Genomic DNA, 26,084 nt, shown 5'->3' with positions numbered 1-26,084 from the left:
GCCATCCCGCTATGATTTTGTGCTTTTATAATTAGAAATGTGTGAAATTTTGCCTCGATAAGCTTAAAACTCCAACTAATCTGCTCTACGTTGGCTCACCATGACCTTGAATAGCAAAATCTAATCACTTTGTCCTTGACTGTGAATGTCAACAAATCCCCTCTCACAATGTTTCTCATATACCGTGTACCGGACAACCCAAGTGTGTAATGCCTCAGGCCACTGGGCCGAGGATAAAAATTCAAAAAGAGGAGGAAAAAAAAAATACAGACCTATGAATCTCAGGCATCTGTAGTGCGTCTGTACCGGGACAGGTAGAGCTGACAAGCTAAACCTGGTGTCCTGTTGATTGCGGGGTGGGTGGGTGGGGCTGGACTCTTTGTCCAAGCGCACACAAAGATGGACATAATGGGCAAATCTGTCATCCTCAAACTGAGGGTGTCTAATAACAATACATATACACTACAACTAACCTCAACTAACAGTTGTTGAATGGACTCTGTGTGTTGGCTCTGTTTTCTTTGGGTTTTTTGTTTTTAGTAGTAAAAATTATTAGTTCACCAGAAACATTAAATGGAGAATCATTTGGTCTTTCTGTCAGCTCACCACTTCCTACACTTCCCCGTCTATCCGCTCTTCATCCCTCTTTCTACTGAACTCTTTCTCTCGCCACTTTTAATTCCCTGCCTTCCTCTCGTCCTCATCTCTCTCTTTAGGAAACTTTGCATGGTGTTCTCCAACGACTCTCCCTCCATTTACTGCCTCCTCTATTCACTCTCTTCCACTCTCACTCACTTTAACAATCTGTTTAGCTCCCCACCACAACCCCCCCACCCTCAACCATTCACTCCCGCCATCTCTTCCCATCTCTCTCCAGCTCTGGGTCTATTCTTTCTCTACCTCGTTCTGTGTCCCCGGCCGGCTAACGGAGCGTGAGATTGGCTAATTAACGGCTGCCTGTCGGCCCTGCGAAGACAGCTGGGTTATTTGGTGAGAGTGGAGAGAAGAGAGGAGAGACTGAAGAGGAAATGAGGAGAGGAGCGAAAGCGAGTATCGTTGTGTATCTATCGCCCAACCTGATTTTAAAATAAAACTTCAAACTTGCAGTGCGCATTTTTTAGTTAGTTATCGTGTTCTACTATACACACACGAACTGGGTTAATTTGTTTAAACTATATCAGTCAATTTTTTGTATCTCATGAGAAAGGCCACATGAGCAGTCTAACCAAATTAAGGCCAACGTCACATCTCCTTTTAGCGCCATTTTGGTTGCCACCACCTCCTCAGCAGTAATGTGGCACGAGCTTCCAGTGCACAGCGCTGCAGAGCATGGTTAAGTGAATATTTGTGCTTAATTTCATCTCTTGTTCCCATCACGGCAGCACTGACAAGTATAGCTGGTGTCAAGAAATGTAAACGCCACCCGACTAATGATTTAAAAAACTGTCAAAAACTAAAAAATTCAATTCTAACATAAACCACCGTCCTACACAGAGACACGCTGGAAACACTAGATGCGTTTCTGTGTTGCTCATGTGCGGCGCTCACTCATACGCTGGCACCCTAAATTGGCACTCAGTCGACAAAACCTTTGGAACCCTTCATCAGCAGGCAGTCATTTGTCCATCATGTGTCTGTCTGTGGGTTGGTGATTTGCAGGTGTGCAGTACTCAGTTTGTCAGAGGTTCTTGTCTCCAAACTGCAGAGCTGGGCGATACTTCTATGCGGATTTGTCCATACAATCATTTTCACATCATATAAACTCCAATCCTGTCTTTCTCTGGCCAGGAGACACTTTTGCAAAGGGAGGAGGTTTGGAGCGACTTTGTGGCCGTTGCTGTGGCTCCTAAACTCTTCTACTTTGCAATAATACCACTTACAGCTGATTGTGGAATATCTGGGAGGGAACACATTTCACAAACTGAATGCAATGGTGAAGCCCTATTATAGCATCATGCTTGAATTCAGTGAGCTGTTTAGAACAATGCATTGCTTCATAAATGTTTGGAAAGGCAGACTGCACGGCTAGATGCTTGACTTTATACATCTGTGGTACTGGGACCTGCATGCAAAGATTTAGAGGTGTGACCCAATGCTTTTTCCCCATACAGTGTATATTAAGTTGAAGTAAGCACCAACACCTGTATCGGCCAAACTACATAAATACAGACACAAATAATCAGCTGCTGGCTACGGTAAATACCACCTATGTTGATTGATTGATTGACCTACGGTCCGTACTTTCTGTAAAATGTTTTGGTTGGGTCTTCTTCTAGTAAATTATACAATCCAGTTATTAGCTTGGTAAACCTGCTATATGGTATATGCTAGAGTAGTTCATTTAAAGGAACAAACATAAATAAATAAAAGAACTAAACACAATCAGATAATCAGGAAAAGACTGCCAGTACCGAGGTTTTATTCCACACCGTGTTTTTAGGCCCTCGTTCTCTTAAAAAAAAAAAAAAAAAAAAAAAAAAAAAAAAACTGTGGACCTGGAGGGATTGCTGGCAGACAAATGTAGGCATGATCGCTGTGCCAACAGGATTCAATATCATTTGTTTTTCCTCAGAATTACCCAAGAATTTTCACCAAAACCTTCTTGGAATAATGCAATGTTTACTTTTTACTATAAATATCTTTGTGCACTTCTACGAGACACACTACAGTAAACAGCAGTGATACAAACTACTTAGAAGAAAGCTGTTTCAAATGCAAATTTGTTTTCCCGAGCTCACTGGTTAAGTTTAGTACCTTTAACAACCATCTTGGTTGGCATTTGCAAATTGTAGCCATCTAGCTTTCTTTTTGCTTGCATGCCTGATGCCTCATTTGGAAGGGGAAAGAACAGTGTGTGTCTGTACTAGTGAATCACTGAGGAATAAAGCTTTATGCCTTCCCCAGCAGGTACAGAGTGATATGCTGTTACTTAAACAATAGAATTTCAGGCTGTTAAAAACAGTGGTATCTTGTGAAAAGTGTCACACTTTTAGAGGCACTGCTTCAAAACACAAAGAAAACTATCTCTAATGGTGATGTCATCTCCCCTCCACTGACATCTAGCATGCAACATCTGACAAGTGCAGACTTCCACGAGTGCAACAACATGCCATTCATTCCTCGGGTAATGAAGGCTGCATGTCCGCACGCAGCACGTCGAGTTAATCAAAAGCAAAACAACACAGGGTCAAAAAGACAGCGAGACAAACACACACATCAATCTTTGAGTTAGGGTAAGAAAAATCTTCCATAAACTTTAATTTACAAATGATTACACTGTCCAATTACTGTATGCCATGGAGGGTGGTACTCTTGCTTGATTAGTAAATTAGGTCTAAATTTAACTCTAAAAAGAACAAAGAATCAAAGTGATCTCAGCGCGGGGAGGAAGAGAGCATCCGATCGTTATGGAATAACATCCTGTAAACCTGACATATTTGTCCACAATTCTCCCGTCATCACCGGGGTCGTGAAACTCCCCACGCAGAAGGTGATGAAAGCGGTGACGGTAATTGAAATGCGATTTGAACGCCAATAATCGTGTCTGAAGTTATCCCACGCACCATCAGATTTCTGAAAAATAATTACCTACAACTCCAGCGGCTGTGTGGAGGTATCGGTGTGTGGTACTGCTAAAAACTAATCAAACACACACAAGTTAAAAACCAACTAAAAGCTGCCACTTTCACTGCATGCACACAAGTTCAAGAGGCAGAAGGACTTATTATGTATTCATGATGCTTTGAGCTAAATGCTAGAACCAACCATTGACCGTTGCTGGCCATTTGCTAATGGCTGATAAATGAAAATAAAAATGTAAAGAAGAGACTGGAGCTTTAACACTTTTAACGCTTTAACCCTGTTATTAGTGTTGATATTGCATAGTTTGTCCATCAGAGGGCACTCTGCAACTTCTCTGCTGGTAACTGTTGTTTTTAAGCTTGTGAGCAAACCAAAATTATTTTTTAAACCACACAGCGAGATTATCTTAACACGAACTCCCAAATAACTACACGTAGCAAATGTTACAGAAACCTGTGGCTTCCTGTGTCTCTATCAAATATTTAAATCCCCAAATATTGATATCATATATCGGTTGGCCACTAATAAATGCTAACATGCACATTAGCACTAAAGATGAAGTGCAAATACATTTTTGTAGGTTTGGGTTTAAGAACAATTTAAATACCTTTGACATTAAGGGATGTTTGAGTAAGCATTTTATAGCAGTTCATCAAACTGTAAGAGAATGATATAAACCAGACAGACTCCATGTTTGAGTCATGTGGCAAGATGGTTGAAAATGTACCACATGGTGCAGGATCATGAATTACAGTATGTCCATCATTATGATTAGAAGGCATCTTCTCATAGATCAGGGGTGTCCAACTCCAGGCCTCGAGGGCCTGAAGGTTTTAGATGTGTCCTCGATCCAACACAGCTGATTCAAATGACTAAATTACCTCCTCAACATGTCCTGAAGTTCTCCAGAGGCCTGGTAACGAACTAATCATTTGATTCAGGTGTGTTGACCCAGGGTGAGATCTAAAACCTGCAGGACACCGGCCCTCGAGGCCTGGAGGTGGACACCCCTGTCATAGATGCTTTGATGATGGTAGAAGAGAAGGGCTTGTGAATGAGGAACAGGTTAAAGAATCACCTTTAATGGGATTGTGACAGATGCATTTCTTTCTTTTGCCACCTGAATACAGTTATCCATGCGTCTAACAGGGCATCCAGTACACCTCATAGGAAGTGATTATTCATTACGCAATAATTTTGACTCATAAACAGAATTCCTACTTGGGGCGATTGTGGCGCAAGAGTTGGGAGTTCGTCTTGTAATCGGAAGGTTGCCGGTTTGAGGCCCGGCTTGGACAGTTTCGGTCGTTGTGTCCTTGGGCAAGACACTTCACCCGTTGCCTGCTGGTGGTGGTCAGAGGGCCCGGTGGCACCAGTGTCCGGCAGCCTCGCCTCTGTCAGTGCGTCCCAGGGCAGCTGTGGCTACAATGTAGCTGCCATCACCAGTGTGTGAGTGTGTGTGAATGTGTGGATGACTGGTTGTGTAAAGTGCTTTGGGGTCCTTAGGGACTAGGAAAGTGCTATACAAATAGAGGCCATTTACCATTTTACTGATCAGAATTCGTCATGCACCAAAGATCAACAATCTGCAATTGGGAAGTTATCCTGTTTGAACACAAGGGTCTCCTTGGCTAGCAATTCTTACCCTAAGCTTCCAATTGGGATAAAATCTACTATTAATTAGTTGCACAATTACAGTCTACTGTGGATGACATGATAACCGATTTCAATCTTAGACGACAGAGCGACATGATAAAGGTTCCTTTGACTCATGTAACGTTGCTCCATAAATGTTGACGTAGCAACGCACTTACACGTATGGAGTCAGTAGTTTCACTAATAATGGGCTGAGTCAGCGTAACAGTGAATAGGAGCACTGAATGACTAAGCAGTGAGGAACAATGCGGGATGTTATGTTCGCAATTGTGTTTCACCATGCCCGCTGTTAAAGCAAGCTCCGACAGGAGAGCCGTTTTTGGCCATCTCTAAGGAATGTACTGTTCTCTCTAACACGCACGCACACGCACACACAGACTGTTGCTCAACCGCTCCAGTAATTTCTTAGTTTCCTTCTTGTGTCACAACAATAAGCTTCAGAGTCAAGGCAGTAACAAATCACTTGTATTAGAACACACACAAACACGAGCTGTTATTATACAACTTGCTGTCACACCCAAGAAAAAGCTTTGTGTGTTTGATGTAAGGACACCTGCATAAGCTGAGATTTGGCGGTTGTCCAGACTCGGGAACCCTACACGCCACACCTTTGTTGCTGCATGTCACTCGATTCCAGTTTCCTAATTGGTCCTTTAACTTGTGTGTAATCTGTTTGTTATGGATACTTGTCCCCGCTTTCGACCACTTTCGCAGACTTAAACACACCTGCCTGTCACAGTCGTTTAACCCCTAAATATAAACAGTGTTTGTGGTTAGCTAGATCACAGAAGAACTCTATGGTCACATGATCATCCGCAGCGATACGTACAATGATATAACCGCACGTGTTATTACCCAGAAAAATGCCTATTTATAGCAAGCTTTCAAAGATCAAACATGAACTGATACAGCTCGGTGTTTTGTCTGTGCATTTAAATCTGTCCAACTCTCTCTAACCTTCACAGAAACTAGTCTGAGAGGAAAACAAATCCAGCCAGCATGGCCAAGCTGTCTCAAATATACATTTGTTATTGACAAATTGTGCAGAAGAGCATCTCTGAATGGACAGCGTGTCAAACCTGTAAGCAGATGGGCAAAATTGGAGATTGGAAAATTGGAAAAGCGCTGCCTGGTCTGATGAGCTCTAAACTCAACTAGATGTTAAGGTCAGAATTGTATACACAACATGAAATCATGATTCCAGCCGGATAATGTGTGATGTCCCAAAACGGGTTTCGTGGGTGTGACAATAACTCCACTGTACTCTACTATTGGCCTCCACAGTCACCAAATCTAAATCAAATAGAGCACCTTTGGGATGTGGTGGAACAGGAAATTCATATCGTGGATATGGACCAAACCTCCGTCACCTTCTTGAATCTGTGCCATGAAGAATTAAGACAGTTGTGAAGGTAACTAGCTTAATTCTTCATGACAAAGTGTACTAAATAAAGTGACTAGTGGGTGTGTACTTCCCCTGGATGTATATAACATGTTAGTTCATTAATAAACATGTATTTCATATATGATAAAGAACCGCTCCAGCTGTGCTACGTTAATCCGCAGCCGTAAAACGCACTCCCCCCTTCACTCCTGTTTGAGTCACATCTGCTACAACCTGCCAGCTGTTTCACAAACCCACTGCGATCGTCAGAAAACAGAAATAAATAAAAGAGGGAACAAATGAAAGCCGATCAGGTGCTGAATGAGAGCGATTTTCAGACCACATGTTACTTGCAGAGCAAAGTGTGACTCAAAGCGCCTTCATTCATGCACAAAGTGGAACCAGATGTTGCGCTGAGAGCATGATCACCGATACAGAAATGCCCAAGTAATTCAGCCGGTTCCTACTGCCGTAGCGTTGCACAGCACACACATGCTGAAGTGACAAATGATTTGCAATTAGCACTGAGCCCGTTAGTTACAGTTTAACTTAAACCCCGGCCACAGGAAGCACAAATCAGGAAACGTGCGCCATCGTGATGGCAGAAAAAAAGAAAAGAAAACGAGCTTAGAGACAGTTTTTTTTTTTTTTTTTATCTCTGAAACTTCTGCCTCTTACTCTGAGATACTCATGATAAAAGTAAAAAAAACTGAACTATTTTTACTCAGTGAAATGACAGATTTTTGCTAGCTGAAGCTATTAGCTAGCTAATTAGGCGTATGTTAGTTTGAAACGGTTGAAATGTCGTCACCAGCTGACTCCTTAGTGAATCCAGGTGACTTGCTTTAACGGAAAGCCTAAAGAGACTTCTTGACTTGATGGCCACATACAGTATTTATTCTTAAACGTTAAAACTGCCTGTCTGAGGAAGGCTAACAGCCAACAGCAGAACATAAACCATTTTATGTGCACAACATGCTTTTCCTGACTCTCTCTCCTCCTACAATGAACACATCAATATCCACGTGTAGCATTTTTATCAGCTGTCATGGAGAGGAAGGCTCCGCTCCCTGGTGCAAACCCCCCACAATCCCTGCAGCTCTACACATCTGTGTTAATGCTTACACATATGCACACCTACAAGGACACAGGCGCAAAAATAATCATGTTTGGCTGTAAAAACTGGATTAAAAAAAAAAAAAAAGAAAAGAAATTGTATTCATCTCTGTTTGTTAGCTCTGCTTGTTAAAATGCAGCATTAACTATCCATCTGTGCTTTATCAGCTCACTATGTGGATATAATATAGAAAACGCATGTTGGACGGGGCAGGAAGGACGCAAAGAGAAATCGGAGGGAAACAGTGACAGCTGGGCCGAGCGAGGTGGTGAGTTATGCGCACCGTCGTGTGATGTGTTCAAGTTAAAGAGTACAGAGTGAAGAGGAAGAGGAGGGCGTAAGATGAATGGATGTTTAGACTGATGGAGAAAGAGAGATGGAGGAGGGGGGGCGAGGCAGACGGAGATATAGATGGACCGAGAAAAGAAAGAAGTAGTGTGTTATACTACAGATGGTTCCCACAGGAGGCATCCATTGGTGTGCCATGGGGACTTTCCAGTGTCACAGAACATTGTACATGTACAGTAATGGAAATAATAAATTCTATTTAACTTCTATTGCATATACTCATACGACCAGTTTACAGCTTAAAACATGCGACTAAAACATGTATAAATTAATAGTATGTTCAGTCTAGTCTGCAGCTATCAAATGTATATTCTTAGAAATTTTAATAGTCTGCAAACAGCGTTTCAAAAGAACTAAAGGGTTTGGTGTATTTACAGGCCACACAATAATCAGATTTAAAGAAAACACTTTTCTAAATGCAAAAATGAATAAATAAATAATGCACTAATCCACCCATCCATCCATTTTCATCCGCTTATCATTTTCAGGGTCGCTGGGGGGCTGGAGCCCATCCCAGATGTCACAGGGTGAGCGGCAGGGTACACCCTGGACAGGCTGCCAATGAAATGAAGTATACATACGAGCAAACTAAGGCATAAAATAGCCTTTAAGCTGTTTTCTTGGAAGGTTTTCTTACATGAGCAGGAGGCCAAAAAAAGACAGAAAAAAAACACAAGACTTCTGACAGCACCTCCTGGATGAGGTAGATCTGATGTTCACGCGCAGGTGTCTTTGTGTGCGTGTGCTCAAGTGTGGTAGTGTATGAGTGAGTGTGTGTCTGTAAGCCTTTAAAGGAGCTGCACATCAACATTCTGCGGAAAAACAGACGTTATGATGGCGTCGAGTCTAATAATTAAGCTCACTGATTACTGGATTAATAATAAGACTACCAGCACTGTGTCAGTGGCTCAGAGTTTTATCATCCCAGGAATAATTTTACCGGTTTACACACACACACACACACACACACACACACACACACACACACACACACACACACACACACACACACACACACACACACAAAAAAAAAAACATCAAGTGCATCATGTGGAATATTTGTATATTATTATATTATATTTATAATTGGGCAGCATTTTTCAACCAGTGGTAGCGCACCCTGCTGGGCAAAAGCAGTAGTAACGGTGTCCTCTTTCAGTCGGGATTACACTTTCTGCGAGTCTGTTAGTGTGCACTAGGGTCCACTAAGGACCCAATCATGGAAATTCCATCATCGGACAATAAGCCCGAGGGTTCTTGTGGATGTCCGTGTGACTGTTTGTCTGTGACCGTGTGGATTTTCTATGAACGCACACCAGGGAGACTCAAAGTGGACCTCAAAGAAGTATAACAGGACTTACTCCTTCTCTGTGTCATGGAGCAATGGAGTATAATCTAGGCCTTACTTTTCAGGCCATCATGTCCATCTTTTATATACAGTCTATGCTTTGTGTATGGCAATTTAATTAACCACAGCCAATTTAAGATAAGGTGCAGCCGCCACAGCGGGTGGAAAGTCCTCACACTTGAAAAGACTGGAAGAAGAGAACATAACAGTGTGTTGAAGCTGTTATTGATTCATGTTCTGCTGATTAAATAATTAACCTGCCCACCAATAATTGAATTTGTATGCATGAACTCAATGACAGTCTGTGTCACAGGATTACAGATTTTGACCTGATGGTAGGAAGGCTGGGCTGTTCTTTGCAAATTCAACAAACTTGGCAAGGTTGCTGCTTTGAGTCACAGCACTGGTTAGACCACCTAACTGAAAGCAAACCCTTCATTCTGGCATTCTGATGTGACACAATATTGTTTACCGTTTCTCATATCAGAAGAAACTGAAACCTAACAGTACAGACCTCAAAGTCTATATGAGTGAAAGAAGCCTGGATAGAAATGTTAGTACAGTGCACGAAGTAACCAAGCCCCTGAATATAAAACCACAAAGGAAAGAGAAAGAATGCAGAACTCTTAATCATCACATCATTCTTATTAAGGCTGCTGCTGACAGGTGAAGAAGGCAAAGGAAACGTTTGTATGAATTTGCACATGTGGGAGCTGCAGCAGTGTCTGGATGCATGCGTGGAAAAAGATGAAAAGAGCTTGCAACAGTTGCAGATCGTGATTTATGAGTGCACGTGAGAAAACCTCACATACAGTACCTCCATATATGCTGTGTGTGTGTGTGCGCTGTACCAGTCTTTGGAGAGGATCCGGAGACGCTGAGCGAGCACTCCATCTTTGCCGTTTCCCACGGATAAACGCTGCTATCGTCCGACTTGATGGCGATGGAGAAGGATGGGCCTGCAAACGCCAGCACATCGGTTCAAATGAGCTTTATTCAAGAAACATTTGACACAGACAACAAACATCAGAGAAACTCTGCTGAGATCAAAAGGGCTCGTTCAAACACAGGCTTGCTTTTAAACCTACATATACGATAATTCGGCATTCGGGTCCCTGAGGAAAGACAGTAGATGTGAGCTTGCGGGGAGAAAATATAGTTCAGCCCTCAGATGATAAATACTGCTTTAAAGTCACAGTCTGCGGGTTCTCTGATATGCTGAAATCAACAAGCAGGAAACAGCAGCACTGTAGCTAAAGCAGATGGTAGCTCAAAACCAGAGCTCGGCACCCGCTATAAATTTGTAAAATGGAACCGCTGCTGCAAGGCTAACAAAGCCCTCAACTATAAAGATTTATAGCTACAATTTCAAGTGTGCCTTCAGTGTTGACACCTTAATGGCTTTATATTCTGCAACCCAATGAAGTTTTCAGGTTGGCTTTGGGCCGTTTCGTTAGAAAAAAGGAAAACGCTTGAGGCTCTTTCGGGTTATGTTTAAAATTAGTTTACTAACAAGTAATTTCTGCTTTTGCATGCTATGCGTCTAAGTGGAAGGAAGGAGTGAAAAGCCATTTTTTTACATGTGAAACCTTTTGGAGCTGTAGATCAGGATCCCTCTCACATGGAGCAGAACGTAGTCTGCTTCAGAAACTGTGTCGAAGTGGAGACGGTGTTTTTCTGAAGCAGTTGGAGCATGAATGATGCACCACACACAGCACGATTTGCAAATCGGACCAATCTGGCATCACACTGACTTTGTAATAGGGAGCTGGCAGGTTAAAGACCGGCTAATGTCTTAATAGACTGCGCAAGATGTGGGAATTCTCACCTGCACCTCAGTCAGGTAAGTCTTTAAATACAGTTCAGAGTGGCAGCTAATCTGTGAGAAAAACTCTCAGTCAGGGATGAGATAAAGAAAAATATGTGTCTGGGTCTTGAACCAGGATCTAGTTTCAGATTTCGAACGTTCATCGAGTCTTGAAATCTACGAGTAGGTTCAGCAGGTCAAGGTCCACGCTAGGCCTCGATGGAAACCTCACACAGGAGCGCTTAACCTGACAGTCTGCCCGCCCCCTCGCCGCTCCTCACTCTGTTCTGGATACTTTTAAAATATGTGCAGATGGTCTGCTGAATTATGAGGGTCCCTGCTGAGTTAATCCCCACAGACTCCCATGTTAAACTGCTTTGCAGCATTAAAAAGCAGTTTTAAAGCCAGGTACAAAAAATAAAAGTAAGAAAGTAAGAAAGCTACAGCCAATTTCCCCTTTTTCATGACAACTGTAACATTTTACACAGCCTTAAGTTCTTCTGAGGCGTGTGTCCACTTTCAACGAAAGGTGGGTGCCAAGAAGAGTGTTACCTTTCTGTGCAGCTTCAAATCCAAGCTGCTGAACTGGACCGTGTTTGGTGCCTACTCTAACAATTTGAATGCAATAATCTGACAAATAATACAAATTACTGTTTGGTTAATTGCCAATAAGAAGGTAAGTATATGTCCCAGAGATGCATTTACTAGCCTAGAGTGTGTTTAGCGACCATCTGCAACAATTGGTTTCAATAGCGAAACGTTTATTCCCTGACCAGCTGCCTGTACCCCACTGAGCTGTAATGAAACTTGGAAAAACTACAAAGCAAACAGGAAACGCTGAACGCTCACCCTCAAAGTAAAAGCTGTGCCTTATTGCTGCTACCAATATTTTCCAAAAGGTAAAACTTTTATTTTGAAGGCAAAAAAGTCTCTGCTTCCAGTTTTCATCATGCTTTTCACAGTTTAGCCACCACTCGACGAGCAGGACCTGGTGGTTACTGACCGGGCTCTATTCCTATGTGAACGGGGCTTCAGCAATCAATTTCATAGCAACCACCGGCAACCGGTCAGGAAATATAGATGTGTCCTTTGGGATCAGTTATCCCCAGATAGTTGGTAACCAAATCTAAGCCTGTGTGATTCTATGCTTTGAAACCAACACATGGAAGAATTGGATCATCATAGAAAAAAAATAAGGATTCATTCGGATATTAGCAAACATGTAGATGGATAGAAATGATCCCTATCCTTGGACAACACAATATGTGGTGAATTTGTGTCTTAAAGTGTAGTGCTGATTGGGTTGTAAAACAAGAAAAGTGACGCACAAATTAATTTTATATTGTGTAGAAAAGGAAAAAAAAAAAAAAAAACTGCCCGGGAATAACTACAGTCGTGAGACCTTGGAGCCATTTCTCGTAAAATCTAAAATGTTCTGACAGTTTTCCCTCAGAAGTCTGCACTCCCCATGCTGTCATGAGTAGCATACTGTATAATGCATGCACCCCAGCTGCATAAACATTATGAAAATACTAAGACATGTTTAAGTCTTGCCACTGGTGATCTATATGCAAGTCCAAAGAAAGCCTGGCCTTAAAATTCCTTTACGTCGCTGATGTTTGTATTAGGAAGCACGTGCTCATTACTCTGTGCCATGGATGGTCTTGTCATGAGAGGACAAATGATATGTTGGATGACACGGATTTAACTTAAAACCTTCTAATAAACGATGAATGATTGAGTTTAGGAATGTGTCCCAGTAAAGGTGGACATTAAAGTTCTCCTTTTAGCTCATTCCTCTATCTTACTCTGGGATCAGAGCCAGAATCTACTAATGAAGACTTTCACAAAAGAAAAGGTCATGTCTGAAATGGGGACATTGTTTCTTATAGAGGCCTTACTCTTGGAAAAAGATAGCACTTTTTTTTTTCGTATACTTATATACTTCTCACTTAATTTTAACGGTTAAAATCACTTAAAGGCTGAATTATTAAACAGTGACTGTGCTGTTGAGACGTTGCATTTCCATATACCTCCTCGCAGAAGATCCCCGTGCAAGGCAGAAATACCACAGCACGTCTGAAACATTGAAGATACAGCTGGAACAATGGGAGGCTTGCCAGTTTGTGGATGCACTCGACACACACACAACAACGACGAGTGCACAGCGCTTCCGTCCCCCAAGGCGAGTGTAAGGGGTTCTTGAAAACCACTCTGCTTGAAGCTTGATCGCTGTTAGTGTGGGAGTGTGTGCGTGTGTGTTGCTCTATGTGGGGTCAACTCAAAATGTTCAACTCGGACACACGCGCTCGAACACTTGAAAGATTACACACGCACGCAAGCAGAGAGAGAAAAGGAAAGCAGTGGTGCAGATCTTTGCAGCTGGCTGATTGGCCAAAGGGCTTCACTTTGAAGTTGTCTCAGAGAGCGAGGGAGGGAGGGAGAGACAGCAGGGGTGAGAGAGGGAAGGGGTGGTGGAAGGAACGAAGAAGGTAAAAACAGTGTGATAGACGAAAAAAAAAAAGGGAAGTAAAGCTCAAGGGTTCCTGCCCTCCCCAGAGAAAGACAGAAGACGGTCTTCAGTTCATCTTCTCCTTTTCCACGTTTCCTCCAATTTGCTGTCATCTTTCACTTCTTCGCTCCTGCAGCCTCAGAGCATCTCTGCTGTCACCAAACGTCTCTCGCACACGATTAAAAATGTTTCATCCAGTCTTTTAACAAAGATGTGCGACTTACTCCAGGTGGTGGCGTCTGCTTTCAAACTAAATATTATGTCCCCTGAGAAGACTTCCTAATCTTTTTGCCCACAAACAGTAACTTGAAGTTGTCATCTAAACTGTGCTTTGGATTTCCATGCTCTAATTTCCTCACGGTAGCTCATTCACTCATAAATGTAATGATTCCTAATTTCATGGCAGCATCTTTTATCTGTATTTTTTGCATAAGCAGGTTCTACTTGTGGTTACTTATTAGCTGTATATAAAAGATGGAAGTAGCCACCATAATGTGACCTATATTTGACTTTAGCATCAAAGCTACGATCATATTTCATTTATTTATTTATCTTTTAGAGGAAAATGTTGCGGTATCTGCATGAGATGTTGGAGGACTTCGTGATCAGCTAATGCTAACAAGCAAGGTTAGCATGGTGCATTAAATGATATATGGGTGGATGACACAGATTGCTAATTAGTGCTAAGTAACATACAAATGACATACTAAAGCTTCACTCACCAAAACCGGAGAACAGACTTCTTGGACCATCTGCACCACAGAGCATATCACCGTGTTATGATGCTCCAAAAGGCATCAAAACCACAAACGCAGGTTGAGTTTACTCAGGAGAAATAGTGATGATGCTAAAGCTACTACTTTATGTTGTATACATTTATGGTTTTATCTTAATATGGGCATTTTACTTAGGAACTATGGAGACAGGCTGAGTTTTGGAAACATCCTCTAAGTGGCCATTAGACAAACTGGTGTTTTTCACATTTTTCAGCTGCGATGGTTAGCTTTTACACAGAGTTATCAATTCATATATGGAACATTACATCGCTAGATAGATACTTTATTGATCCCACGTGGGAAATCTCTGTGTTACAGATACGAAGGTTTCCAAATGATTGCTAAATTATAGATGCAGACAGATTGCCGACATGTTGCCATCAATCTGAATGAGCGTATCAATAAGCAGAACTCGAGGGGACTTAACTCAGCTGCTTGTATTCTGGTTATATAATATATGTTACGGTCACCATATCACAAATGTTAAACCTGAAGTGAGAAGTATTGTGATAATATCACATCGCGAGGTGTCTGGTGATTCCCACCTCTAGCAGCTACGTCACCATTTGTAGGGGAATTCCTGAATTTCTCTTTCAGATCTGTGAGGTTCTGACTGGATTCTCAGTGTAAGCAGTTAATTTCTGTTTAACGTGTATGTAGATAGAAATAGATTAGCAACAGACAGCCACACGTTTGTGATTTTCACTGATTTAACACAGGTAATCACTTTATTATCATCATTGTCCTTTCTCTAAAATTCTCCACCTTTTGTTATTGTTGACTTTCATCTTCCCTTCATCCTCTTTTTGGCAACTTTCCTTCTTCTGGTGATGCATACCTCCACGCCAACCCCCCAGCCGGCCCTGATACTGCCTCAGCTGCTCTCCACATTGTTTCCATTTCTATTTCTCTGCCTCACCCATTGCACTTTCCTCCTCCTCAGTCCACTTTACCACCTCTCTCACATTGTCTTCCTTGTTGCCTCCCTCCTTCCCTTTCTGACGCTCCTGTTTCTCCTGTCTCCTACTTCCCAGATCAAAGAAAGTTAAGTAGGCCAGTGGCTGTGGTGGGCGTCAAAGGGCTTAAGGTGTGTATCTGTGTGTGTGAGAAAGTATCTTTATCACCGCACATTTTTAGGGAATTTATGTTGCTCATTATTAACACTGTGTGGGAGGAGGATGTGTATTTATTTTGTGTAGAGGGATGTACAGAACACGGATGCTTACACATTTCTATAAATAGACAGCTACTTTGAGATTTCCAGGATAATTGCAAGGCCTTAATATTAATTTATTCGCTGGTATTTGTTCCCACTGTTATGAAAGTGAATAAGTGATCGAAAGACTAGACAACGGCTCTATATTATTGATGAATTTCACTACAGTGCTTGGAAAATATTTTATCACCATTTAGCATTAAATTATGCACTTTGCATAAAGGCTGCTTTTAGGAGATTTCATTAAATGAGATGGTGTCTTACAAAACAAATACAGCCTTAGGAGCAACACAAGTGAGAAAAAACCCACCTACGAGTAAAAGGGCGCAATTAGGGTGGAGGTTTAACATGAACTCTGTCATCCTGTGCTAAACAGAGGAGCAGCTGCTGGTTCTTTAGTGTTTTTTCGACTCTAAATTCACATGTAAAGTTTATCTCAAAGCATAAACTCAGGCCTCCTCAGCAAACACACAGTGACGTCCTCCAGGGTGACTGAAATGAAACTCTGCTGCTAAGTTTTAACAGCCGCCTTGAGCCCCTTCAGTCACCGCAGTGGCAGACGTACGCTTGAAATCAAGAGTTTTCTGTACAGGCAGCAATCAGAGTTATGTCTCACCTGCCATCTGATTGCCTGTTGTAAATCGCTCTCTACAAGTCCTGTTCTGACCTCTTGCATTTTTGCCATTTCATCAAACTTGAGCATGAACTCCTGTTTCAAAGTGATTCAGCTTTCACAACGAGAATCAGCTCTGGTAATGAGAGGTGGGTCTTCAGAATTTGAGACCAAATAGCAGGCGTCAGATCCTTCAGCGTCCAAGCCAGGAGCATGCTCTTTGGGTTTTCTTCATCCTTGTTTATATTCACAGGGCTGTCCACAGCGAATCCATCCCGCAGGACAGATTTAATGTAGATCCTCTGCTGTAATGTTCTGAAGTAACTGAGGAAGGACATTTGGCTGAGATGGCCAGAACTGTAGCGTGTGTGTCGGCACACAGCCCACTGACAACAAAGGGCTTATTTTGGCCACACTAACACAGTCTTCCTTAGGGACTGCAGTTTCACTTGAAAAAGAGAAACCTGGATCCTAGTACGTTTCATAATTATCTAACATTATTCTAAAATCTTGCAATCAGACTTTTACAAACATCATAGCACAGAAAGCGCCCTCCTGAAGATAACGGATACCAGCCTGAATACAGATTCGGGCAAACTGAGTACCCTGGTAATGTTAGCATTCGATACTGTACATCCTAACACACCATCTGACCGGTTAGAAAATTTGATTGGGTCCTACAGGGAGTGTTCATGCATGGTATACAATCATACTCTCAAGGTAGGGATTATTTATTCTGTCTCCATTGATGCTTATGAATCAGAGAAAACCGTAACGCCATGTGGAGTCCAGCAGGGATCAATCCTTGGTCTCCTTTTGTTTGATCTTTTAGTGATACTTTCAGGCATACAAGGCAGGTTAACATATCTATGCAGATGATACCCTGATCTATCTGGCTCTCTACTAAATGATTCCTATTGATTCATTACATTTGTCTCTTGAAAAAGTGGAGACCTACAAAAAGTGGAAACCTAAAACCAGCAGCCATTGTAAAAGTGTTGCAGGCTGCCCAATGACACAACCTTGGAGGGGAGATCGTCAGAAAACCACTTCAGATAGAGGAGGGTGGAAATTTTGGAAAACTCACCATTTTCCAGGAAGTTTATCCTGATTTTATTTGATTCTGAGCTGCTGGCTTTAGTCCAAGCCTGTCCCGGCTGCTGTTTCGTCCATGCAGTGACGTCACACCAGTAGTAACCTCTGTCGGACAGCTGGACGCCTGCCAGGCGAAACCGAAACTCTGCCGCACCCGACTTGGTCAGAACCAGATTGTCTCTGAGTAAGCAGTCAAAAGAAATTGTTTTATATGTCTCAATATAAAACAAGAAACTGCAGTTTGTTACTTAAATGTGTTCATGTGTACCTCCTGTTTGGGTCTGTGGCTCCTCCGTGCTGTACGACATTGTCCGGGCTGAGAGTCATGATGGTCCTCACGGTGCTGTCCAAGCTGTCCTGAGACTGGATGAGCACAGAGTACCCCGCATCACCAATGTTCTGAGTGGTGACACTGCAGCCCAATTCAAAGGTAGAGCCTCCTACTGATGCCTCACGGATGCGTTTAGCCATCACATTCACAATCGGACCTGGAAATAGAAGCGGCCGTTCAATCATTTAGTTCTAAGAAGAGCGTCATTCAAACCATCACAGACAGGGGGAAGTCCCCACCATTGACAGGGGTCAACGGGAAGTGATAAGTACTTAGACTATGAACTGTGACTCATTCAAAGCAGACCCATACACACATACACGCGCAGCACACTGCAATTACATCACAGCCCAATCAGCTAAATTATGGTCACCAAGTTCAACATGTAGATCTCAAATAGGGAGGAAGTGAATGTCTGTGTGTGTGTGTGTGTGTGTGTGTGTGTGTGTGTGTGTGTGTGTGTCTGTCTGTCTGTCTGTGTGTGTCTGTCTGTCTGTGTGTGTCTGTCTGTCTGTCTGTCTGTGCGCACTGTGACAGTGAAGCTGAGACAAAAAGAGGTCTGTTGTGGGATTCTTCTGTAAAGTCTATAAACGATATGGACACATTAACATTTATTCATGAAACTCAGCAGTGAAGCTACTGTGGCAGCCTGGCAGTGCATGAGTAGTTTTCTGAATCACGAATCTGAGTTTGGATTTTCTGTATTTCTTCCAAAAACACCTCATTAAGTACCTCACTGACCGGGCACATTTGTGCGCGCACACAGGCAGGTATACTGTTAATTTTGCCAAAACACTGATACAAAGCTCAGTTTTTTTATCTGCATGTGACACAGAATCACATCCACAAAAGTGGAAGTCTCAGTTACAGAAAAGAAACTCGTTTCTGCTACTTTCATATGTTTTTGGTAAGTCACACTGAATTAAAAGGCAATTTGTTGTAATAATTTTGAGGCTGTAAGCCTCGACTATATCACAACGGTTTATGGTTCTTTTGTAATAGATGCGGCACAGCAATTTCTCCACATTCTTTTAATTAAAAATAACAACATTAGCCCCACTGACCAGCAGATAAAAGCTAGAAAGAATAAAGATCTACATGCTTTTTCTGATTACTAATGCCAGTGAATCAAGAATCTAAGTCATAATAAAAGCTTTCTTACGCTTGGTGTCCCATCGCACAGTCAGCGGCGAGCTTCTGTTCTCAGAGGTCTTCACCATGTCTCCCTGGCTGTTGACGCTCCAAGCAGACACACTGCAAACATACTGGCCCATGTCGATCTCCTGCAGAGCGAAAATGAATGCCCATTAATGCCTCCGAGTTCCTTTATCGACACCTGACTGCCATTTACTCTTTCCATCACTTTATACTCATTTAACCACAATTTAGCCTCATAGCACTTCGTCGTTTTCAGGATTCCAATAAGACTTTAAAATTATTGCAGGGCAACGTTTAGCTGCACAGCATGAAAAACTGTACCTGTGTGCGGAGGATTCGCAGCTTGAACGTGTTGGGCTGGACTCTGCTCAGCGTTAACGCACCGCTCTTCATCCTTTCCATATAAATCGACCCCGGCAGCAGGTTGCCATTAGCATCCAAGGAACCAATGGGATGTGAGGTCTGAGGATCGCCCCCTAACCCTGCCGGTATCAGAACAATTTAAAAATTGAGTGATTCTGTGGAAAAACTTCTCTAAAGTAAATCTGAATTAAACATACCAGGAAGCGATGTGTGCTCCCAGCTGACGCCCAGTCGGCCTCCAAGAGGTAAGTTGGCAATGTTGGTGACGCGACATGCGAGTTCTGTTGGCTCAGCTGTCGTCTGGGGGTTGACTTCAGCCACGAGGGTCAGCGTGAAGTTCGGCTCTGTGGTGAAAAAGCGAGGCAGCATAAAATTAAACTGGGTGTCAGTACGGAATAGAAAACTTTAAATGAGGTTGGGTGGTCTGATAACTCTGGTCCTTTTGGGTTTTAAACTCATTTGCAGTACTTTTTACCCAATTAATTTTTATCAGTTTGAACTGCCATGCTTTCAATTTAACCTCAGGAAAGGCACGAGGAAAGAAACGCAGCTTTATGGCAGCAGACTATAAGAAATAACCAACTGCAAATGTGAAGTTCCATCCAAGCATCATTCAACCTGAACAAAAGCCTAGCCCATAAAGAAACAGATAAACCCGACTGGCCTGCACAGAGCTCTTGTGCTCATTTTAAAATATACACAAGCTTCTATGTCCATTACTTTAAAAAATATAGCTTCTTGAAATTGGATGATTCTTTTTGATGCACCCTGGTGAGATTGTGTTTTTAGTAGCATTTGCATGTTTATCATTCTGTCTGTAAACGGGATAGCTCGAGAAGGTTTTACTGAATTCTGATAAAACTTGGTGTAAAATGGGACCGCGTTAATAATCCATTAAAATTTGGCATCCATCCACCAAGGTCTTAAAGGTCAACTTCATGATTTATTACCTGACAAAAAAAAAGCCTCAAAACTTAGAGACGTGATGTGGTATACATCGTCAAAGTGATAACAGAGCTATTTAAAACTGAAAACACAATACTATTGCCTTTAAAGTAAACGCTGTTCGGACAGTGAGCTGACTTTGCAGAGGTTTATGCTTCTTGTTATATAAAATATATCCTGTCCTTGTTTTAAACTCGATACATAAAGTATGGTCGACTGAAAAGAAGCCTCAAGCCCAGATGGTGCAACTGGCATAATTAAGTGGTCAGACTTAGAATGGCAATTAAGTTTACCGGCAAACAGCCTAGAAGGCGGCAGATTAATGGCCATGACCACATAACATACATCTAAGTGTACACATACAAAATCTACAGCAGGAGACGGGCTACGTGGAGTTTTTAATTATCCTCGTTGTCAGCAGGGTTGAAATGAGCACTTCTTTTAAGAAGAGAATCAGAACCCTGACGGCTGAACAGCTCCTCGATGATAATGCCAGAAATTGAGTTACTGTGCTGCCTCGAGAGACATTATTCCCAACCCAGCCGGGTATTGCTTTCATCAGTCAATCCTAGGTCACATTAACAGTCTGACATCACCAGACACATGCAAAGTGAATCCTCCTTTTTTTTTCTCTCTTTTAGGTGATTTCTTCCTTAAATAGAGTTAGGTGACTGAGCCAGATGACAGAAATAGAGCAGAAATAACACCGTTAACTGTGTGAGATGAGGTGGGTATCAAAGCATTAATAGTGTGTGTGTAGGTGGGCAGGCAGGTCCTCTCAGTCAGGCATCCAGATTGCACCTTTACGCGTCAGTGAACAGGAAACACACAACAAGATTTCCACCTGCTTAACCGTGAGAAATCACACACACACACACACACACACACACAGTATATAAAAGTAGTTCCTGATACATCCCAAAGTGTGCCAGCATACCAATAGATGCCACTATACCACACACACACACACACACACAGACACACAAACACGCAGCCAAAAATGTTAGAAATCAAGTGCATGGGCTTGGGTGTGTTTGGCAAAGGAGTTGGTTTGCATGATGTCAGCTGGACGTCATACGCACACACACACTGACTCATGCACTGTCACCATCTGGTGTGAAACACACACACACACTTTGATCAATGAGAACGTGTGAAGCTCCTCTGCCAATTAGCCACGCTCCACGCTCTCTCCCACACCGAAATGTTGCCTTATTTAGTCGAGTAACATGACCACTCGTCGCCAGTTCAGGGGCTCCGATACTGTACAGCAGCTTGTGACACAAGGCTTGAAACGCAGTAGGTATACACTGAGCAGCCACAACATTAACACCACTGACAGATATAGTGGATGATATTGATCCACAGTGAAATGTTTGCTTGTGGCATTTCACTGGCCAGTACTCTGACAAAGCACCCCATCATGTGCCAAACACCTAAAAATAATAGCACACCTAGAACAATCACCCATGCCGATGGCACAGATACCAAGGAGAAAGCATGCCGCCACACTGCAAAGATGGCTCAGGACCACGACGGCAAGTTAGAAACCCGACCTCCAAACTTCAAACTCTTCAGTTTTTATTATCTAATGGATGCGCCTCAACACACCCAAACTGTAAAGTGGGAATATCGAACTGAACGCCTTTGGAGAATATGAAGGACATATTTTGGACTTGTAGCATTATTTTCATTAGTTTTACAGCTTTTTCTGTTTAAGCCCACAGAGCCACGCTGACAGATTTCTTTCATTTACTGCAACAATTAAGATTTCCTCAGACTTCTAAAACCTGGCTGAAACTCGTGCTTCAGCTAAGGAAACATCCAGCCATCCATCTATTTCCTTACCCACTATTCAAACTTAGTTTCCCCTTGGAGGTACTGAAGCCTATCCAAAAGGCGGGGTTCACAAGTCCATCACAGGGCTGAGGGGATATCAGTTTCCTACTCCGCTGACTATATAAGTAATGCAAACTAATTTAATCAATAGTCTTAAAACACTGTGGTTAAACCACTAACTCTCCGTGTCATCTCACCCACATGACAAAAATTGCCCAACAACAGTTTTCCAACTATGAAAAAGCTTTAAATATGGAAAACCGATGCAGTGTGCATGAAACGGAGCATCAATTCACAGTCATCCTGCAGTTTGTTTCAATGCAAGAAGAGCAAAGAAAAAATAGATTTCATGTTAAAGAGGCTTTTTACGCTTCTGACCTGAAGTCATGTCCTCAAAGCTGAGTCTGACTGGCAGCCTAAATTGCTCCTTTCTGTTATCCTGCGTTCTGCAGAGTTAAGCAGGGAAGAAAATTGTGTAAAACAAGCTTTAAGAAGAAGAAAATGGCTCCATTAGTGTGTGGATCTGGGAGGCAGAGCGAGGAAAAATAGGTCATTGTCAATAACACAACAAACTGCTTTCATCACACAGCATGTGTTCACATCGAGAAGTTACTCTTTGGATTTCAGTGAGAGCAACGGTGACAGATTCACAAACCACTAAGTGCTGTTTTTTTTATTTTACACATCAATTGTTATTTTTTAGCTCACATGAAACTAACAACTGATTTTAATATGAACAAATAGCTCTACTAATAAAAATGAATCTATCAGCCATAACATTACTGACGGACAAAGTAAATTCACTGAGACCAGGAGCTGTGGGACAGCAGTATCCTTCAGTGGGACAAATGACCACCGTACTAAAAAACCTCCCCAGGAACAGATCGAGGAACATGACAGTCAAGCCCAGACACAGGTAACTGCTTGGGCCCTTTGCTCATAACGAGGCTCTTACTCAGTGGCTGTACATAGCTTTAGTTTTAGCCAGGTGACAGTAACTGAAAGGTCTGATTAGGTCTGTTACGGATGTTTTCGTGGTCCCCCCTTTGCAGTTGGCTTTGACTAACTTTGTGTCTTCACTCACAGTGAGGAGAATCCAGCAGAATCATCTCTAGAACTGACCGAACGATTTCCCAGGAAAGGATCAGACATTTCTCCTACCTGCCCTGAAATCGTCACATCCTGCTGCTTTCAGAAAGCAACAAACATCTTTAAGGACTCGCTCACTGCTCACCATCTTTTTGAACTTCTGCCGTTGGGCAGACGATACAGGACATTAAGAACGCACATGACTAGACTTCAGAACATTTTTTATAATATTTACATTTTTTATCTACCTTCTTATAAATTTCTATTTTTATCTATACTATGAGGAGATCCTGTGTTGAGCAGCAGTTTCCTGTATAATTTATTGTACAACACAATTAAAGGAGCCTTAGATCTTGATTTGCGACAGGAGAATGCAGAGACCAAAAACATGAGCACAAAAAAGACTTAAGAGATACAATATGCTGTAAACTTTGTTCTCACATCTTAAACTGTAATATGGCTTTAAGTCCCTCTCTTAAGGTGGCTCCTGTGTCTAAGTTTAGACTTAACGTTATATGTGTGATGTCGAGGAATCAGGTGGGAGCCAGCACAGAGATTCACCTCCAGTTAACGCACAAGCACACGCATATAGTGTTACAGGCTGTTACAGACAAAGTTTTCAGTTTGTGAAAATGTATCCGAGAATCCATTAAAGTGAAGCTTTGCTCAAACAAGGAAGTGCAGCCATCAGCAGAGGTTTCATTGGAGCTCAGAAGTGCTGCGTGTTGTTCTTTCGATGAGCTGGGCTTTAACTGGAATGCGTCTGGTCACCGTTTCCTGCTTCAGCTCAGTTACAGGTGGGCCGTGAGCCACGATAAAGCCGCGGTGACTAGCGGAGGTTAGCTGGGGAAGTTTGGCGGTGACTGTGCCATTAAGCTGGGCAGCGGCGTTAAACTCTCAACCACAGCAGATTCAGCAGTTTCACCAAACATCTATGATGTCAAAACAACCAGAGGCATGTGAGTCGCCCTTGTTTCGCTGGAGCGTGCAGGCGTGTGTACACATTGTGTGTGTGTGTGTGTGTGTGTGTGTGTGTGTGTGTGTGTGTGTGTGTGTGTGTGTGTGTGTGTGTGTGTGTGTGTGTGTGAGAGAGAGACGGGAAAAGCAGATATGAAGGGGGGGGGGAACCACTTGAGCCATTCCCTCCTGTCAACACACCGCACTTCTCCCAGGACGGAGGGAAAATGCGGGCTGACAGTGAACAGATGTGCTTTTGATATCACGTTTACAGCTCAAACAACTACTAATCTAATGTCGGATAAGACACTCGTATTAAGACACTGAATCTCTAAGAGGGCTTACATTACTTTGGACAAATACACCTCAAACTGATGGCGAGGTGAAAATCATGCCAGGGCACCATAAACCTGCAGGGGTTCAGAGAATGAACGTTCAAGCTCTGCAGCTAGAAAGACAGACACTTAACTCTATAGATGCTAAACATCACAAAACCACAGAGTGGAGCTTCTTGCAGCCCGTGGCCATGCACAACCTCCTTAATTTAGCTGCTTTTCATTTTACTGAAGGATAAATTTTCACTGAGTGTAGGAAACTGCCGGAAAGCAGCAGGAAGCATCTTAAACACTTTCCTTAGGGGAGAAAAAGTCATACAGTTAATCCTGTACGAAACAAAGTTTACCAAGCTTAACTCTCTTATTCACGCAACCCTTACACACAAAGTAGAGACTAATTACAGTTTTCAGATCATTAAAATGAATCTGGAACATTACTCGTTTAAAATTACTTACTTTTTCTCCAATTTAAACATATGCTGGAAACAACTGGGGATTTAGTGTCTTGCTTGTCAGCTTCAACATGTGGGCAGGAATTAAAACCACCATCCCCAAGAATGATAGCCAACCCTACTTCCCTAAGCTACGGACACCCACAACACAAACACGGTTTGAGGAAACACAACGTCCTCTTTATTTGCATTTCTTTTTTCCAATGAATCACATACATGTTTTAATTCCTGCAATTTTACAATAAAGTTAAACGTTAAAGGAAAATTTGAAAAAGATTGGCAGAGGACAGCCTGCTTTAAAACATCCATGGGAATTGATAGAACGTCAACCAAGAGCTAATTATTTAATCAGGTTTCTGGCGTGATGTCAGGTGTCCAGCGTGTTGAATGTCATGCAACCTCTGGTCACGATGAAAAAAAAAAAAAAGTGTATTCCCTGACTGGCTGGTGAGTTCATTCCTGGAGTTTGTCGGCAGTCGCTAGGTAAAACTAATCGGAAAGAAGGCGGTGCACCAACAAAACTCGTTGTGGTTTCTTTGGTTGCTAGGAAATTGCTGTAGTTTATGCAGACTTGTTTGAAAACACTATTTGTATACTAGTAGTAGTAGTAGTACAAGTTGGTCCAAGTGCTAACGCAAACACATCTGAAAATATTTCACTTTTTATCTTTAATCTGTTGCACTTTCAATAGCAAGTGAGAGTTTATAGACAAGTCCAGGCATGTATTCCTTGCAAACTGTGGGCAGCTGTGGCAGACTGAAAGCAACAAAAGCAGTTGTAGGATTTCGGCCAGCTGATCGCAGATACACATAGGTGCCAGGGGTTCACTGACTAGTCTCGAGCCTTTTGTGACTGGGACACACCTAGTTGGGAGTGGCTGGAGCTTAAGTGGTATAAGGTTGGTGGTTTCTTTCATCGCCGCTCCAGTCCCCAGTTTAAATGCCTTGCATACCTAAATATCCGTGGGCAAGATACTGAACCGCAAGTATGAATGTGTGTGAATGTCAGATAGAAAGCAATGCCTGTGTGAGTGGGGCGTGTTATAAATGTTGTATAAAGTGCTTTTCATGCTCAAGTAGAGCACCAGTCCATCCATCAACTTCAGCAATCGACTATCCAGCAATTGCAATTAACCTGGCAAACACTCGCCAACCGGTCAGT

The 26,084-nt window shown here is 42.4% G+C and overlaps 1 protein-coding gene across 1 annotated transcript in view; it reads right to left on the bottom strand.

Annotated features, from left to right (window-relative positions):
• The window catches only part of si:ch211-132g1.7 (prostaglandin F2 receptor negative regulator), a 77,659-nt gene that overhangs the window by 18,516 nt on the left and 33,059 nt on the right, over window positions 1–26,084 (bottom strand). The window contains exons 6-11 of the mRNA XM_040004299.1: window positions 19,504–19,650; window positions 19,265–19,425; window positions 18,948–19,068; window positions 17,723–17,942; window positions 17,447–17,634; window positions 10,287–10,394 (exon numbers count right to left, since the gene is read on the bottom strand). Of these exons, the coding sequence (XP_039860233.1) occupies window positions 10,287–10,394; window positions 17,447–17,634; window positions 17,723–17,942; window positions 18,948–19,068; window positions 19,265–19,425; window positions 19,504–19,650 (945 nt within the window). The remainder of the gene's footprint in view (window positions 1–10,286; window positions 10,395–17,446; window positions 17,635–17,722; window positions 17,943–18,947; window positions 19,069–19,264; window positions 19,426–19,503; window positions 19,651–26,084) is intronic.

The sequence above is a fragment of the Simochromis diagramma genome, unplaced genomic scaffold (genome assembly GCF_900408965.1).
Source record: "Simochromis diagramma unplaced genomic scaffold, fSimDia1.1 OVJJ01000381.1, whole genome shotgun sequence".
Classification (NCBI taxonomy): domain Eukaryota; kingdom Metazoa; phylum Chordata; class Actinopteri; order Cichliformes; family Cichlidae; genus Simochromis; species Simochromis diagramma.
Note: the sequence above shows the minus strand (reverse complement) of the source record. Positions and strands in the feature narration are given on the sequence as shown.